Consider the following 17,233-nt stretch of genomic DNA (forward strand, 5'->3'; position numbering starts at 1 on the left):
GGAGGGACAGCCCACTGCTGAGCCACTGCTGTCCATTGACAGGCTCCAAGCGAAGTGCTGGAAGCTGGAAGAGTCCTTATGGTGACAAATTTGCCTTCTCTTCCTTGGGTGCTCACCAATGCTTGGGACAAAGCCACAAAGCCACCCGATGGTCACCAGCCAAGGGACACCAAGGTGCAGCTGCATCTCTTCAGGCTCTTGTGCAACCTGCTGATGCCTCAAATAACACCCCAGTCAACCCCAGAGCAGGAAATGTCCTCCTCAACCCCAAATCTAATGGCTGAACATCAAGGAAGAGGAAAGAGTTTCACCTGGGAAAACAGAAATCTGAAAGTTCAGTGCAGCCACTTGGGGAAATTCATTAAAACCTCCCATCTTCCTCGCTCTGCCAGGGCAGGGCTGGTGCACAAGGAAAACCTTTCTGCTCAGAGGCTCGGGGGCTGCGGGACAGGGCTCTTAACTATGCCCCAGAGGCATAAGACAGATGGGGCTGTGCTTTTAGGCTTTAAAATCAGACCCTGCTCTGCAGATCCAATGAGGAGGATAAATCCAGGCACCGAGTGATCCTCTGGATGTGCTCGGGAAAAAGCAATAGAGGAACTTGGGAGGTCAGAGCCTGCTAAGGAAGCAGCTGAGGCTCTCAGAAAAGAGGGCCTGAGCACTTTTCAAGGCAAAGAAAGCCAACAGCCACCTGGAGTTTGGAGAAGTCCATCCAGGAAGTGGGAAACGCTCATTCCAAAGAGGAGCAGGGAGGGAGGGAGAACAGAAACCACAAGTGGCTCACAGGGAGGAAACTTTGGTGTAAAACAAAGGGCCACGAGCTCGGTAAATGAAGAGCCAGCAAACCACAGTGCAGGGAGCAGCCCCAAGTTGCAGGCAGGGCATTTCTCCTTCCCCGGGGCTGCCCGGCGGGGGGGAGAGCTCACAAAGCCCATCTCATTTCCTAAGATGCCTCCCGCAGCACCGACAGCTTGCTGGGATTTCAGCCAGCTTCCCATTTGGATCAGATTGCACCCTGCACCCACTGACAGCCATTAAGGGCCCTCGGGTCAGACGAGCCTCCATCCGTCCCCTACAGCGACATTTTCAGCTCTGCAGTGGAGAGGACAGCCTGACCCAGCCCAGCCCAGGGATGGCAGGAGCCGTGCCCTGCTGTCACCAACCAGCAGATTGCAGCAGGTTCTGCCATGGGGCTGCAGGGGGATCAGGGAGCCCCTCTCCATCTGCCCAGGGCAATCACAGGTCATTCATTCCTTGGGTGGTGCAAGGGGCAAGGAGTGGCACGGCACAGGTGGAAGCAGCAGTGACCTCCCCTGTCCCTTCCCACCACGGGTGGGGATGAGGCAGGAGGCCTTGCAAGCCAAAATCTGCCAAAATCTGCACTGGGAGATGCTGCAGCTGCTCCACAGCTGTGGGGAGCACTGCCCATCCTCAGCCCTGGGGTCAGGTGGGATCAGCTGAAGGAACAGCCCTGAACTCCAGGCACAAATTTAGCTCTGCTCTGGGCAGCAGCTCACAAGGAGGGAGAGCTGGGACCTCTCTTTGGGGTTTCCTGGAGGAGCAGGATGAGCAGAGATGGTGCCAGCAGCACGAAACTGCCCTGGGATGTCTGCTGTTAAGCTGGAAGATCTGCCAGAGGTGGGCTCAAAAAGCTGAGGCGGGGCTGCCACACGCTTCAGATAGTTTGGAATGAGTTGTTACTACAGGGAGGATCCAGCACACAGGAATTTTATCCTGGGGAAAGGAGCAGCAAAGCAGAGCTGGTCTCGATTTTGGCTTCATCTTCATCCACCCAGCTCCACACTGGTGGGTTTGAACGTTCAGCTCCACACCCAGCACAGATGTGTCCAGCAGAAATGGCACAAAGCTGCTTTCCCCAGGCTGGTGGTGCCTTCCAGGAGAGCACCACAAGCCTGTCTGGAGCCCCTGAAGAAGCTCTGCTGGTCAAGCTCTGCCAAGCCTTTGATCCGGGTTAGGTTAAGCGTGGAGGAGGAGAAGAAGACCTGGAAAAAGGACTCAGCAGCATCTCTGATGGGTCAGGAGAGATGCAGGGCTGGGCAGAGCTGGATTTCTGCCCCCACCTGTGCCCTTCTCCCTAAGCCAAGGGTTATAAATAAAGCAGCACCAGGCTGGAGAGGTGCAGCTTGTCAGGAGAGCAATTCCCTATCCTGGAGCCAAAACACCGATCCCAGAGGGTGGCACTGCTGAGATCTGCTTGCAGACACCCTTCAAAAACACCTCCATCCTTTCCATCCCCATTCCTGGGCTGGAAACAGTGGCAAACAAGGAAATGTTTGTCTGTCCAGCTCTGTGCTTCCAGATGTATTTAGGAGAAGATGCCAACTCTACTGGCTGCCATCCCTTTCCTGCCCGGATTCAACCACATCTCTTTTAGACAGGAGCTTGTCCAAGGATTAAAATTCCCATCTACTGCAGACACCCCAAAAAAATTTGCTGTCACCACAGAGCCATGGGCCCTGACAGCCCCAGACACCCAAAGGAGATCAGGAAAGATCAGGGCGTGGCTCTCAAAGCCAAGTTGTTGGGGATTTTGACACAATAAACGGAAAAAAAACCCTGAAATTTAACGTGAATGTTGGTGGTGGAAAAGTCAAATGAAAAGTCACTAAGAGATCACAGAACCATGGAATGGTTTGGGTGGGAAGGGACCTTTCAAGGTCAGCCAGTGCCACCCCCTGCCATGGCAGGAACACCTCCCACTGTCCCAGGCTGCTCCAAGCCCTGCCCAACCTGGCCTTGGACATTCCAGGGATGCAGGGGCAGTCCCAGCTGCTCTGGCAATTCCAGCCCAGCCAGGAATTCCCAATTCCCAAGATCCCATCCATCCCTGCCCTCTGGCAGTGGGAGCCATTCCCTGTGTCCTGTCCCTGCAGGCCTTGTCCCCAGTCCCTCTGCAGCTCTCCTGGAGCCCCTTTAGGGCCTGGCAGGGGCTCTGAGCTCTCCCTGGAGCTTTGGTTTCTTGAAGACAGAGAAAAAAGCAGGATCCAGGGAATACAAATAAGATCCCTTCACCTGCCAAAAGGCCTCTTTTCAGCACCCATCCTGCACTGAGCAGCTCCTTCTGAAGCCACCTGAATTCCTGAGGGGCTGTGAGATAAAGGTGCCGAAGCCTGGGAAAATATCATACAAATCCACCAAACAAACAGGCTTCAAATCCAACCCAAACCCACAAGGAATCCCAGTCAAGCATCACATTCAGAGTGTTCCCAGCCAGACTGACTAATTCCTGCTTTTGGGACGAAGAGTCACCATGCAAATTGTGGGATTTAACAAAAACCATCTGGGATCCATCAAATATGAAACTTCCCAACACGACAACTCAGAAGACAGAGTCTGATCATCTGAATTTTCCAAGGAAAATTCAGGATCAGCCAAAAGAACTTCAGCTTCCTGTTAGCACGGCAAAGATGGGAACTGCTTTAAATTCTTGCACCAGCCAACAGGCAGCTCCTCTTTCAAAATTTATGGCTAAAGAAGAAATCCTGCCCAGCCTGGAGTCGCTAGCAGTCCTGCTCCCTTCCCTCTTGCAGCCCAGAACAAAAGGGAACATATTGCAACTATGCTGAGGCAGAGAGGAGGGCTGCTGTCTATTGCTTTAAATGTAATGTTAATGCCCTGTAATCAGCTTTAATTTTTAAACAGACCCAGCCCTCCTGTCCATTTCCCCTAATTCAGGACACGTGGAAGGTAAATGGCCTGTGCTTAAACCAGGCCAGCCTGGGCTGTGACAGCTGGGGAGCCTGTAAGGCTCAACTGCCTGATCACAGCAATGGATGTCAAAACTCACCAGGGGAGGGGAAACAGGGAGGGCAGGGGAGGTGCTGGACACGCTGTGAGGTCAGGGAGAAGCCAGGAGACAAGGCCAGACAGGGCACGGCTCATTTAGGGGGTGGGAGCTCCCCAGGAAAAGGCAGTGGGAGAAATGATGGAAGGGATGGAGCTGTCCAAGGAAAGGCCTCAGAGGTGGCTCCCTGCCCCAGGGAAGGGGCTCCCTTTTGGGATGCTGGGAGCTCTGGCATGGACATGCTGAGCAGGAATGGCTGCTGGCTTTTAGGGACAACATCAGGAGCTGAGTCACTCCTGGGTGCCTCCCCAGGGTGCTGCCTCCTCCCTCTGTGCTCTCAAAGAGCAGCCTGGAGACTTCATGTGAGACTTGGGTACAGAACAGGGGCACAAAACCACCCACTCCTGGTGCTCCTCGGGCACTTTGTGAAGAGGAGAGAGGCCTTGGAACATCCCAAGTGCTCATCATATCAAAATATCCCCAAGAATCACGGAATGGTTTGGGCTGGAAGGGACCTTAAAGACCCAGCTCCAACCATGGCAGGGACAGCTCCCGCTGTCCCAGGCTGCTCCAAGCCCCATCCAGCCTGGCCCTCGACATTCCAGGGATCCAGGGGCAGCCACAGCTCCTCTGGGCAACCTGTGCCAGGGCCTCCTCCACCCTCCCAGCCTGGAATTCCTTCCCAAAATCCCATCTGACCGTGCCCTCTGACAGTGGGAAGCCATTCCTGTAACTCTCACTCCTGTTAAGTCCCCATTCCACACCAGAGGGCTGCTGTAAGGTCCCCCTGGAGCCTTCTCTTCTCGAGGCTAAATAACGACAATAAAATGAGGTTTTTCTGCCCCAAAAGGCCAAAGTGTCCCCAGAAATGACCATTCCGTGCTCCCATCAAGGAAGCCCAAAGGAACCCACCTCCTGCTGGGATGTGCGGGGCTGGTTCCACCCCGCACCTGGAACGGGACCGGGGGAAGCTCCGGATGTGGAGCAGGAGGGACTATTTTTAACCGCGGTTGGTGGGCAGACAAATCCTAATCGTCATCAGCAGGGCCAGGATGTCAGAGCAAAGCCGGGCGGTGGCCGTGACAGCCCCGCGTCACAGGGACAGCGGGATTAGCGGCGGCGAGCAGCCAGGACCCGCAAACGCCACGGGCTGGCTTCAAAGGGCGGGGCAAGGTGCGCCAGGGCGGGCAAAGAGCAGCTCTTTAGGGGCCGGGGGATGGTTTTTACCTCTCCTTGTGCTGGCATCGGAGCTGTGGCTGGTGCCCCAAAATGCCAACAGGGAATTTCTGGTCACGCCCAGCAGAGAGCCAGAGGCTGACAAAAGTCTTGGTTTTTCCCAGCTTTTCTAGAGATGGGGCAGCTGAGAGGTGTTTGAAGAGATTTTAGCCAGAGGCTGACAAAAGTGTTGGGTTTTTCCCAGCTTTTCTAGAGATGGGGCAGCTGAGAGGTGTTTGAAGAGATTTTAGTCAGAGGCTGACAAAAGTGTTGCGTTTTCCCCAGCTTTTCTAGAGATGGGGCAACTGAGAGGTGTTTGAAGAGATTTTAGTCTATTATCAGTGAATAGTGAGGCACAAGAGATGTAAAACTCAACGCTATTCCATCAGAAGCTAACCTGTTTTTTTGGGTACAATACTTTGTAAATGTTTTTCAGCCAATTTGCTTTTGCCACACAATGCTCCTATTACTTCTAATACTGATCACTTAGTGTTATCCCATCTCGATAAAAACTAAAAAAAAAACCAACAACAGGGAATGGGGGAGGGCACGGGATGCAGTCAGGAACCCCCTCTCTACAGGGCACACGCAGGGGAATGAGTGTCCTTGGAATCATGGAATGATGAAGGTGGGAAAACACTTCCCAGACAGAGTCCCAGCATCCCTCAGCACTGCCGAGGCCACCACAGCCCCACGTCCCCAAGTGCCACATCCACGGGGCTTTGAAATCCCCCCAGGGATGGGGACTCCACCCCTGTGCCAGGGCTGCACAGTCCTTTCCATGAAGGAATTTTCCCTAAAATCCCCCCCGAGGCTCCCCTGGCCCAGCCTGAGGCCGTTCCCTCTCCTCCTGTCCCTATTCCCTGGAGCACAGCCCGACCCCATGTCCCCAAGTGCCACATCCACGGGGCTTTGAAATCTCCCCAGGGATGGGGACTCCACCCCTGCCCTGTTCCAATGCCTGACAGGAGAGGCATTTCAGTGCCTTTCAGTGAGGAATTTTTTTCCTAATATCCTAAACCTCCCTGATGCAATCTGAGGCCTTTTCCTCCGGTCCTGTCGCTTGTTCCCTGGGAGAAGAGACCCCGACCTGACACAGATTAAACTCCTTTCAACTGAGGCTTATGCCAAGGTATTTCACTCAGAGCCCAACAGCTCTATTGCTGATAATTATTCATTGATACACAGCAATCTGTCCTCTAGGAAACACCTCTCCCTGCTCCTGGAGCTGCTCAGCAAACCCAGGAATTCACTCTTCTTCTCTCTTGGCTGGCTGCCTCTGGCTTCTCTTCTACCCTCTCATCTGAAACACACCTGGAAAAAGGATTTTCCTCACCTTTCCTTCAGATTGGGATTAAATCCTACCTGTTTCAGTGTAAACCTTCATAAAAAAATTCTGCTCCCACCAGGGAGACCCTACAAAAAGCTTCACTCTTTCCTTCCTGTCCTCCTGGATGCAAACATGCTGAACTGCACTTTGCCAAGCTGCTAGCGACTCATTTGGCTCCATCTTCCCTAAAAAGGAGATCCAACAGGAAAAACATAAAATACTCCTTTTTTTAAAAGTGCCATTTGCAGCCCCTAAACCTCCCCCCCCCACGAAATTTATAAATATTTTTCTCATGTGAAAAAGCCACCAGCTCCCAGTGGCTCCGTGTTGCACCTGCCTATCCTGAGGAATCCCAAAGCAAGGGATCCCAAACCTGTCCTGGGTTTTCCCATCTGTGTTCCTGCCCTCTGGGAGACACACACAGCACAGGGAACAGGATCCCAATCCTGCCTTTCCCTCCTGGATGTGTTTTCCTCTGCAAACAGCTGGGTGGGACTGGCAGGTACAGAGCTCCAGGCCCGGAGCTGCCAGAGGAGCGTTCCCATTTCCCATCTGCACGGCCCAGGCTGGGGACAGCTTCCCACCTGTTGACTTTGTGTGGGAAGCTCGCCCAGAACCGAAGCTTTTCCAGCATTTAAACCTCTTCCCACACGGAAATCACCACCTGGAGCAGCAGTTCTGTGTGGCACTGTCACCCCAAACGCCGCTGAGGTTCCTTTATCCCATGCATGTTGGAGTCCTGGATGCTGAGAATTTGAAACTTTCTGTGCTGAAGGGCACAGAGCCACAAGAAAATACTATATTTGACCTGAGGCAGTGGAGAAAGCTTCCAAAATTGATTGATAGCACTGAGATTACGGGCGTGTAGTTTGATTAGAAGTGTGTGGTATCACAGGGTGGAAAACTTAAGAGTTTAAGGTTTTAAAATATAACAATATATATGGGGCAAGATAGAAGTTTTAGGGCAGTGGCTAGTTGTTCTTCACCTTCTTCTTCATAAGTTTAAGTAGTATTTTGTAATTAGACAAAAAAGTCGGCATTGCGGACTTTGAGTGATTAGTTATTAAGTTAAAAGTGAAAATCATTTAGGTGTCATTTTTTAATTGGATAGTTTAGCCTTAGAAGACCTTATGTAAGAAGATAGAGGGCCATTTTGTAGCTTGTTAGTAGAATGCTGTAGATCTCACCACTTGTAATATAAATAAGAAATAATAAACACCTAAATCTGAACACAAAATATCACCTCGAGAGCTTTGATCCCAGCCTTGAGAGAAGCAGAAAAAAGAAGCCCAAAAACCAACAGCGCTGATGCCTCCTTCCGGGGCTTGTGAAAGCAGGGAGCTCTCTAATCCCCCCTGCCCACGTCAGACCCTAATGCTCCTCACAGATCCTGGCTCAGCCCAGCCCTGGACACGACCCCCTCCGCTTGTATGGAGAGCAGGGATTGGATTTTTGGGATGGAGAAGGGCAGGACTCAGTGTGGGATCCTCTCAGTGTCCCCCTTTGTGCTCCCAGGAGCATCTCCAGCAGCACGGGGAGGAGATCCAGCAGGAAAATCTGCTCTGGGGACAGGAAAAGAGCAGCCAAGGGGGGGACAAGCAGGATCCATTGGATCTCTGGCTGGGCCAAGCTCCGGTCTGTGAAATTAATTCCCTGGTTATGGCTCGATCCCACATCCTCCACAGCTTCTTCCTTCCCAACTCTTCCCACGGCGCCTCGTTCCATGCCCTGGTTTGAATCCCAGCTGGAGCTGGAGCGTTCCACTCCTCTCACCTTCCACAGCAAGCCCGGGTTCGTGCTGCCCCGTGGCTGTTAAACCCTCCCTGGGCAGGGAGCTGCTCTGCCCCTCCCGGAGCCTCATCAATATTTCAGGATGCAGCCGGGAAGCCCTGGCAGCTCTCAGGGCCCCACGGATCAATGGCAAACAAAAGGCTGCGGGAGGAGGATGCTCCAGCACGGCTCCTTCCAACGCTCACCGAGCTCCTCTCACTCCAGAAGCAGCTCCAGGGCACAGAGGTTTCCTCAGCAGAGCATTTCCCAGCATTTTCTGGGACTGCTGCTGCCACGCTCCCCTCCACTTGCTCTCCATATTCCTCTGCTCAATACCAACCACTTAGGAAGAAAACCATCTGAGCCTCCAAGTGTGGGGTCACCAGTTCCTGCATCCCCACTCGGAGCAGATGCTCCTGAGGAGCAGGAAAACCATAACGCACTTAGCTGGTTTGACACTGCATGGGAGCAGGAGATCTTGTTTCCTTCAGCTGGGAATGGAACAGATCACAAGATTATCCACAGCCCTTTCGCAGTGCAGCCACGTTCCTGGGCTCCCTGCAAGATATCCAGCCCTAGATTCCAACATTTCCATGGAAATTCAGAGGTCTCCTCTTTTTAGCCATCTCAGTTGTCTTGTATTGGTATTATTATTCAGATGATTCCAGAAAAGGAATGGGAAAAATGCCACAGTGAGAGATAAACAAAAAAAAGTAGAATAAAAGAGAGTAATTACACTTAATGGCTAAAATCAGGAATGAAACACCTTGCCTGACCTCCAGACATTTTCATAGAAATTATGGAATGGTTTGGGTTGGAAGTGAGTTAAAGATCATCTCATTCCTGCCATGGGGACACCTTCCACTATCCCAGGTTGTTCCAAACCTGGCCAACCTAGCCTTGGACACTGCCAGGGATGGGGAGTTGTCAAACTATCTCCTTTTCCTTATCAGTGAAGATGGAGATAAAATTTCTATCCTATCCTTCCAGATAGGTTTTTTTTTTCCTCAGAAAAGTCCTGCAGAAGGATCAGAGCATTCCCAGAGAGAAGCATTTATTGGGAATATCAGCAAATTAAGACCTTGCAAGCAACAGCGAGTAGGGAGAATTTGCTGGTGAGGACCATTCTGGCTCTGGCAGTTGTTTTCCCCAAATCACTCCCAATTCCACCTCCTCTGGACAGAAGGGCACAGAGTGGATTTTTCCTGCTGCATCCATCAAATGTGTGTCCAGGAGGATGCTCCCACTCCCACCTCGGCTACGGAGATAAATCCTGCCGGCAGTGAAATCCATCTGCTCTCCCTCCCCAGACAGAGACAGCAGCAATGGATACCAACATCTCCTCCATCCCTGAGGGAGATATATTAGCTGGTTACGTAAGGAACCAACAGCATGGAGCTTCCAAGGACTCCAAAGCCCTTCCCCTTAATACCACCGGAGATTAGAGCAAATCGAAGGAGAGTGGAAACCAGGCGAGGGGCTGTGGGCGAGGTTGTGCTCACAGGAAAATGCTGCAGTCTCTCCTCTTAATGCACTCTAAATCCCATCTGATTTCCAACTCGGCTGCTAGGAAAAAAAAAAAAAAAAAAAGAGAAAAAAAAAGGGAAAAAAAAAAAAAAAAAAGCCCAGCCTGTATTGAAATGATGTCAATGCTGGGAGAGTGAGGTGGAGTGACTCAGGGAGGGTGTGGAGAAGGGGAGTTTTAGGGGAAGCATCCAGAGGAATCCAGACTGTGAAAGCATTTTGGAAGCAGAGCAAAAGGAGCCAGGGGTGCGGATCTGCTTTTCCAAATCTGATTAGTTGCTGGTTTCGAGCATCCAGGGTCAGATCCTGCCTCTGATAAACACACAGCACTTATCGCCCTCACGCCAGGCTGCCGGCACAATAAACACAATCCTGCTCCTCCCTCGGTGCCAGATGCATTCCCAGCTCCGGGGACAGGGATTTCCCTTCATTTCTGCTCCCTCTTCAGGCTGGCTGACTCCACAGCAAGGGAACCAAACCAGCTTCAAATCAAATTCCTCTTCCCTCCTCTGCTGCAAACTAAACCTCGACGTTTCACGCGGAGCGCGCTCCTGGCTGGATGAGGATTCTGATGGAAGGCAGCTCTCAGCTGAGCAGGTTTCTGCTTTCTGGGTGACAGTTCTGTCACCCAGCCACATGTGCTTGGCCTCTCTTTGACAACTCCTGTCCAAACAGCCCCACCCTCAAGGTTTCTTTACAACTTCACCCTTTGTGCCCTTTTCCAGCTGATTTTGACACACCTCCTTCCACCTAACCCAACCAACCAGTGGGTTTCTTGGGTAATTCCATAATAACCAGTCTGAGCTTGGAAATTATCCCAGAGTCAGGCTGGAAAAGACCTCTGGGATCACTGGATCCAACCTGTGACCCAACACCAAGGCATCCAGTGCCACGTCCAGGTGTTCCTTAAACACCTCCAGCGTCAGGCAGAAGCACAGGGCAACGGGAGGCAGTGGATGAGCCCCAACGAGGCACATTTTCATATTCCATTCATCTCTTGAACTGGATTTTATAGATTTACAGTTTTGTTTCTAGTTTCAAAAGTCCCCAGGCTTGACAGAAGGCAGGTGAGAAATGAACAGGTGAGAAATGCTACAGAGAATCCCTGGAATCAAGAGATTGACTGTGGTGAGAAGATGGAAAATGAAGCAGGATGAAAATGACCTGAGGCTGACTCAGGAGCAGCCACCAAGCACAGAAAAAAAGCCTTGAGAAGGGCAGGAAATAAGTAATAAAATGTTGGTGTAAGAGTTCTGGAGATGAGTTTATTATGGCACCAACTAATTGTGTTAATTGATCAAGGCTGGCCCTTCCTATGCTGGGCACAGACACACATCACAGAGCAGTTTTCCCAAAAAAAAACCCTAAGGATATAGAGCCAGCTGGCAGAGGAGGGAAAGATCAGAGCCACCAGCACCAGGGGAGCAAACAAGGAGTTAATGCTCCCATTCCACCCTGAGATTAAAACTCACAACTGGTCAGTGACCCCTTGAGTGAGGGAGGAGTATTTTACCACCCAAACCGTGCCATTTCAATAAAAAGAGAAGAAAAGGCCGTTTTTATGATATAAATAAATAAAAAAATAATAAATATAAATATAAATAAATTTAAAAAAAAGCCAAAAGAAAACCTTTGCAGAGGCCTTACCATTGGCATCCTGGACTCCGGTGAGCGCCCCGACCGCTGCTGCAGTTTCCCCAGACAGGACAATCTGTCCCCCTCCTTGAAGGGTGGCCTCGGCCAGCGTGGCTACGGCGTGGGCAGCGGCTTCACTGCGGGCGTGCAGAGGGGAGAGAAGGGTTAGGAGCACCAGAGGAACAAATAACTCCATCTTAACCAGCAAACACACGCCAAGAGAGCAGCCCGGAGCAGAGGGATTTGTATCTGGCCTGGATGAAGTGATGCGCAGCAGGAAATCAGCACTGGAGGAGGAATGGATGGGAAGGAGCTGCTTCTGGTGGATTTTTTCAGGTCTCTCAGAACAGCCCTGTGTTCTCCCTTTCACCTGGGACTTGGATAAAACTTTGGGACAATCCAAGCAGTTATTCCACGTGGCTCCTTCCTGCCTCTGCACTCAGGTACCAGACTTTTGGCACTGGCACATCCTGGGGCTCTGCAGATTTCAGAGCTCTCCCTTCACCATTGGTTCTGCCCTTTCACCTTGCCTAACATCACCAGCTCTGCCTTCAACTCCTCCCCTGCCCAGTGGCTTAATAATTCTTTTTAATGAGCATCGTTCATTATTTTCCAGCAGAGTGCTGTTAAATTTCTTCACACAAATGAGGCCAGGCCCAAAAGCCCTACAAAGGTGCCCAAGGAGTTCCAGGACAGGGATGGGGTAAGGAAAGAAGGAAAAAAAAGCTGGGACTGACTCCAGAAAGGTTGAGCTGCTGAGATTCTACAGCTGAGAGGGTGTAAAAGGAGCTGAAACCCACCCAGATCCAGGGCAGGGACACCTTCCACTAACCCAGGTGAGCCCCACTCAGCCTTATTTGTGCCTTTGAAAGGTTTGCTGCAGCCCTCAGGAGATAAAACTGGCTCTTGAAAACCCCAAAGCAGCTGCAAAGTGCTTCAAGGTTGTTGGATTAAGCCTTTTTTTGGCCCAGAGATGGGGTGGTTTTGTGGTGAGATAATACAGGTGCTATAATTATATATATCTATTATATATAATAATAATAATTACATATATATATAAAAATATATTACATAATCTATAATGATATATTTTAGATATTATTATATATAATATATAATTGATATAATATATATTATATATATTATATATATGGGGTGGTTTTGCAGGTGAGCCAATACAGATGTTATAATTCACACTATTACAATCAGAAGCTAACTATTTCTTAATTATAATACATTATAAGCATTTCTTAGCCTATCAGCATTTACTACACTATGCTGTAAATGCTTTAAAGCTAAATTACATCTAAATTACATAATCTAAAATTACTTCTCACAAATCTTACTACAATACACTTTTCATAGTTATATTTTCCTAAAATACCTAGTCTTATTTACAAAACCATCCTTTAAAACTTATTTTTAATTCCATTTCTCTCTTAACAGCGTTCTTCCTGTTCCAGGGCATTTCTAAGTCAGCATTTCTTATCTCAAAGTTTACATACAAGTACACACTATGTGAGCCTTCTGTCCAACTTTAAGAACTCTCTACAAATTCATTTCCCACACAAGGTCACCCCAGGCTGTTTCAGTCAGGGTCTGAGGTGGGGACAGGGTTTGTGGCCAGCAAAGCTCTTCTGTGCTGTCTCACAGCAGCCCTGCTGTGAGAACTGCAGTGCCAGATATTTAGGAAGGGATGTGCCCAATCCTTCCCTTTCTACACCCTCCCAGCTTCCCAGAGACTGCATCTGGACCATCAGCTCTGAACTGTCTCTAATCCCCTCTGAAACCCATCTACACTTTTTGCTTCTCCAGTATCCTGGAGCGGAGTTCCACATTTAATTAGAAGGAAAAATTGCATTATGGCGCTTCAAAAACTCCTGGCTGGGCGGCCCTTTAGTCTGATATTGTGAGAAACAGAAAATAAAACGTTTCCTTTTTTGTTTTCCTCATGGTTTCACACATTTCCAGTGATCTCCTTCCCACAGCCCACTGTGGCATGGATCATTCCTGGGGTTTGATCACTCTTTTCTATTTGAGCGGTGAGCACTTCCCACACTGACCAAGTTATTCCTAATCCTGGCTTGCCCTTAATGCCTTTCCCTGTAATTCCTAATATTCAACTTTGACAATATCTGCCCAGCAGTGGTAAAACATTCCTGAAGTCAAATTTCCTACCAATTCCTACCTGAATTAAGCAAAAAAAAAAAAAAAAAAAGAAAAAGAAAAAAAAGAGGGATTTCCTTTAGCTTCCCCATGGATGCTCTCCCTCTGTTCATTCTCTGCTTGATCAATTGACTCAAATATTTTCCAACTGTTTCCTCATATTTTTTCTTATCTTCCCTCATTTCCTACTTACATGCCAAACATTTCCTACTGCATCCACTCAGGGTGAATTTTACAGGAAACTATTTAGTAAAACAAGCCTATTTGACCAACCTCATGTAGGAGGTAAGAAATATCTGAAGGACCCAAGTCTGCATCATAAAGAGCATAAACAGTTCTAGGTGTGTTTGGGCTTCAATCCCAACAGAGATTTGGGAGCAAACTGGGGTCAAAGTGATTCCTTCAGCAATTTCTGGATGGAGCAAGGTCTTGGAGCTTTATTCCAGCTACCAGCAGCGTGGTCTGGTGCCCTGTCCCATCCCCTGGCTGCTCAGCCTACAGCCTCTAACCAGGATCCTGGTTTGGATGAGGGAAATTCTTGTCCACACCTCAGCAGTGGGAAACCTCCTTCACTGCTGTGCTGTGGTTTCCTATCCCTCAGGGAGTGCCAGAGCCATTTCCAGGTTTTAGGAACAGCAGGATGAGTTTAAGCAGCTCAGCAGAGGCTGAGCAAAGATATTTTGTCCTGCTGGATGGACCTGTGGAGCTACACCTCACATCTTGCTAACCTGAGTGCAGCCAAAAACCCTAATAACCCTAATAACCTAATAAAACCCTAATAAACCCAAAAACCCTAATAACCTAATAACCACTGGAGCGCCTTCAGCTTCTTCTTCAGAAAGACTGGAGGGAAAAAAAACCCAAAACCTGTGGAGGAGATTCTGATTCTGAACTGAGCAGGAAACAGGAGCTGTCCTGCACACGCCACCTGCCGCAGGAATCCGCTGAGGAAAAGCCTCTCCCAGGACTGTACAGGGTGAACTCTGCCCTAACAGAAGGAAAGCCAGGCAGGAGATGCCAGGCTCAGGTTGTGCCCAGCTGTGTCCTCTCCAGGTACCTGTTGAGTGCCATGGTGACAGTGGCTCCCTGCTGCATCTCCTGCGACGCCGCCACCGCCGCCTCCGCTAGCGAGGCCACCGCCTGCGTGGCCTCGGAGGCCTGCGTCGTCTGGATGGTCATCTCCCCGCCCTGTAGCGTCGCCCAGTTCTGCTCCACCTGCCAGGGGAACACAGGGAGAGGCTGTAGGATCAGGATCACCCCCTCCAGGGCCGCCTGCTTCCCAGAAAGAAAAATGGATCGGTTTGCGCAGAGCGCTGCAGGTGTCCGGCTCTGAGAGCGGGGAAAAAAGGGGAGGGAGGTTGGGATCCAGCTGAGGATGTGGCTGCACACTGCAGCCCTCCGTCAGCCATGAGGCTCCCAGTGCATAAAGAGCCAGAAAAGTCCTCAAAAACCAGAAATCACAGAATTCACAGAATGACCAGGCTGAGAAAGACCTCCAAGAGCATTGATCCAGCCCAACAGCTCAGGCAGACCCTGGCACCCAGTGCCACATCCAGGCTTTTTAAACACATCCAGGGGTGGTGACCCCACCACCTCCCCGGGCAGCCATTCCAGAACTTTATCACCTTTCTGGAAAAGCTTTTTCCTGATATCCAACCTGAATTTCCCTGGGCACAGCCTGAGCCTGTGTGCTCTGGCTCTGTCAGTGCTGCCTGGAGACAGAGCCCAAGCCCAGCTGAGCACAGGCACCTTTCAGGAGCTGTGGAGAGAGCTGAGGCCAGCCCTGAGTCTCCTTTTCTCCAGGCTGAGCACCCCCAGCTCAGTTCCTCACAGGCTTTGTGTTCCAAGCCCTTCCAAATCCCAAATCCTCAACAAAACAGGGCAGTGTAGTTTTTGTTATACCTGGATCGCTGCCTGCCAGCCTGGGGTGTTCATTAATTAGCTGTGTTTAATGGCCATCAATTAAAACACAAGTTCCACCTCACCATGAGGAAGAACTTCCTTCCATGGAGAGTGGCAGAGCTCTGGAACAGCTGCCCAGGGAAGCTGTGGAGTCTCTCTGTCTGGAGACATCCCAAAGCCACCTGGACGTGTCCCTTTGTCACCTGCTCTGGGTGGCCCCAACGTGGACTGGATTATTCCAAGGTCCCTCCCAGCCCCAGCTATGCTGGAATTCTGTGTTTCTGCAGTGCTGGAGCCCCAGCACAGATCACATCCCTCAGGGAAACGAGCGGTGTTTTCCTCCCTGTTTCTATTTGCACATTTTGGGGATTGGTCCGTGTTCCCATGCAGGATTTCTTTGGACAGCACCTGTGACCTTGGGTGGGATTGAGCCATATTGCTTCATAAAAGATGATGGTGGCTGGAAATGTTCATTTATCCCAGGTATTTAAAATTCCAGACATTCCCATAGGTAATTTTCCTATTACCTAAAGTTCACCCTGTTGCTCATTTTCCCCCATATTTTCATGTGGAGCTTCACAACTGGTGAGATAATGATTATATGGTCACAAAATCCACCAGGATGGGAACTAAAAACATACTTTGGACCAAAAAAGCAGAGGATCTGCTGACAAATCCCACTGGCTGCTTTGCCAGGTGGAGATCTCCCTCCACCTCCCATCCCCAGAAACATTTTTTAGGACACTCCCCAACTTCTGAGACACAAATAGAAATGCTGTTAGGTGGTGATGAAAAAAAAACCACCTCAATTAGTTGGGATGGAGATGGTTAAAAAAATCCATTTTTTAGACAGAAACATTTTTTAGGACACTCCCCAACTTCTGAGACACAAATAGAAATGCTGTTAGGTGGTGATGAAAAAAAAAACCACCTCAATTAGTTGGAATGGAGATGGTTAAAAAATCCATAAAAGCAGAGGTGACTTGAGGCTCAAGGTAAAATTTTGCACGAGGAAGTTGTGTTCTTTGGGCAAAGGTTAATTCCAACACAGGATGGAGAGGGAGGGAGGGAGGGAGAACCTGAAATTCTGGGTGGGAAGGGAGATCCCAGTGATGCCCTGCAAAGGTGCCCAAGGAGTTCCAGAACAGGGATGGGGTAAGGAAAGAAGGAAAAAAAAGCTGGGACTGACTCCAGAAAGGTTGAGCTGCTGAGATTCTACAGCTGAGAGGGTGTAAAAGGAGCTGAAACCCACCCAGATCCAGGGCAGGGACACCTTCCACTAACCCAGGTGAGCCCCACTCAGCCTTATTTGTGCCTTTGAAAGGTTTCCTGCAGCCCTCAGGAGACAAAACTGGCTCTTGAAAACCCCAAAGCAGCTGCAAAGTGCTTCAAGGTCACTCCAGGCTGCTCCAGTCGGCTCTGAGATGGGAGCAGGGTTTGTGGGCAGCAAAGCTGTTCTGTGCTGCCACCTCTCGCCGTGACGGCCCAGCTGGGCAGAGCACGGGGACACAAAGGGACACAAAGGGACACAAAGGGACCCACAGCCTCATTTAAAGGTGGGGTTTGAAGCCAAGACGGCAAAAAATAATAATAAAAAAAAATCTCTGTAATTTTAACGGGCTGTTTCTTAAACCCAGAGAAAGAATTATATTATTTAATGTACGATTTGATTTTTAAAAAAGGGAAAAATAAATGTTTGCAAGCTTGGGCGTTCAGATTTAGCCATGGAAATGCCAAAAAAACACCCCTAAATAAATACTCTATAGGAGGTATATATTAAAAAATAGCAACAAAATTCTGACCTAAGATTTCCACCATAATTGTGGAATCATACATACATATATACATACATATATATATATATATATATACATACATATATATAT

At 49.7% G+C, this 17,233-nt stretch overlaps 1 protein-coding gene across 4 annotated transcripts in view; it reads right to left on the reverse strand.

Annotated features, from left to right (window-relative positions):
• Nucleotides 1-17,233, reverse strand: part of NRF1 (nuclear respiratory factor 1) — a 66,375-nt gene that overhangs the window by 11,798 nt on the left and 37,344 nt on the right. For 2 of the 4 annotated variants that reach the window (XM_053942242.1, XM_053942243.1), the window contains exons 9-11: nt 14,503-14,660; nt 11,292-11,416; nt 6,386-6,535 (exon numbers count right to left, since the gene is read on the reverse strand). In XM_053942242.1, the coding sequence (XP_053798217.1) occupies nt 6,386-6,535; nt 11,292-11,416; nt 14,503-14,660 (433 nt within the window). Of the gene's footprint in view, nt 1-6,385; nt 6,536-9,227; nt 9,471-11,291; nt 11,417-14,502; nt 14,661-17,233 lie in introns of those variants that run through there. The other 2 variants (XM_053942245.1, XM_053942244.1) reach the window with 2 other exon arrangements.

This window comes from Vidua chalybeata, chromosome 5 (genome assembly GCF_026979565.1).
Source record: "Vidua chalybeata isolate OUT-0048 chromosome 5, bVidCha1 merged haplotype, whole genome shotgun sequence".
NCBI lineage: Eukaryota > Metazoa > Chordata > Aves > Passeriformes > Viduidae > Vidua > Vidua chalybeata.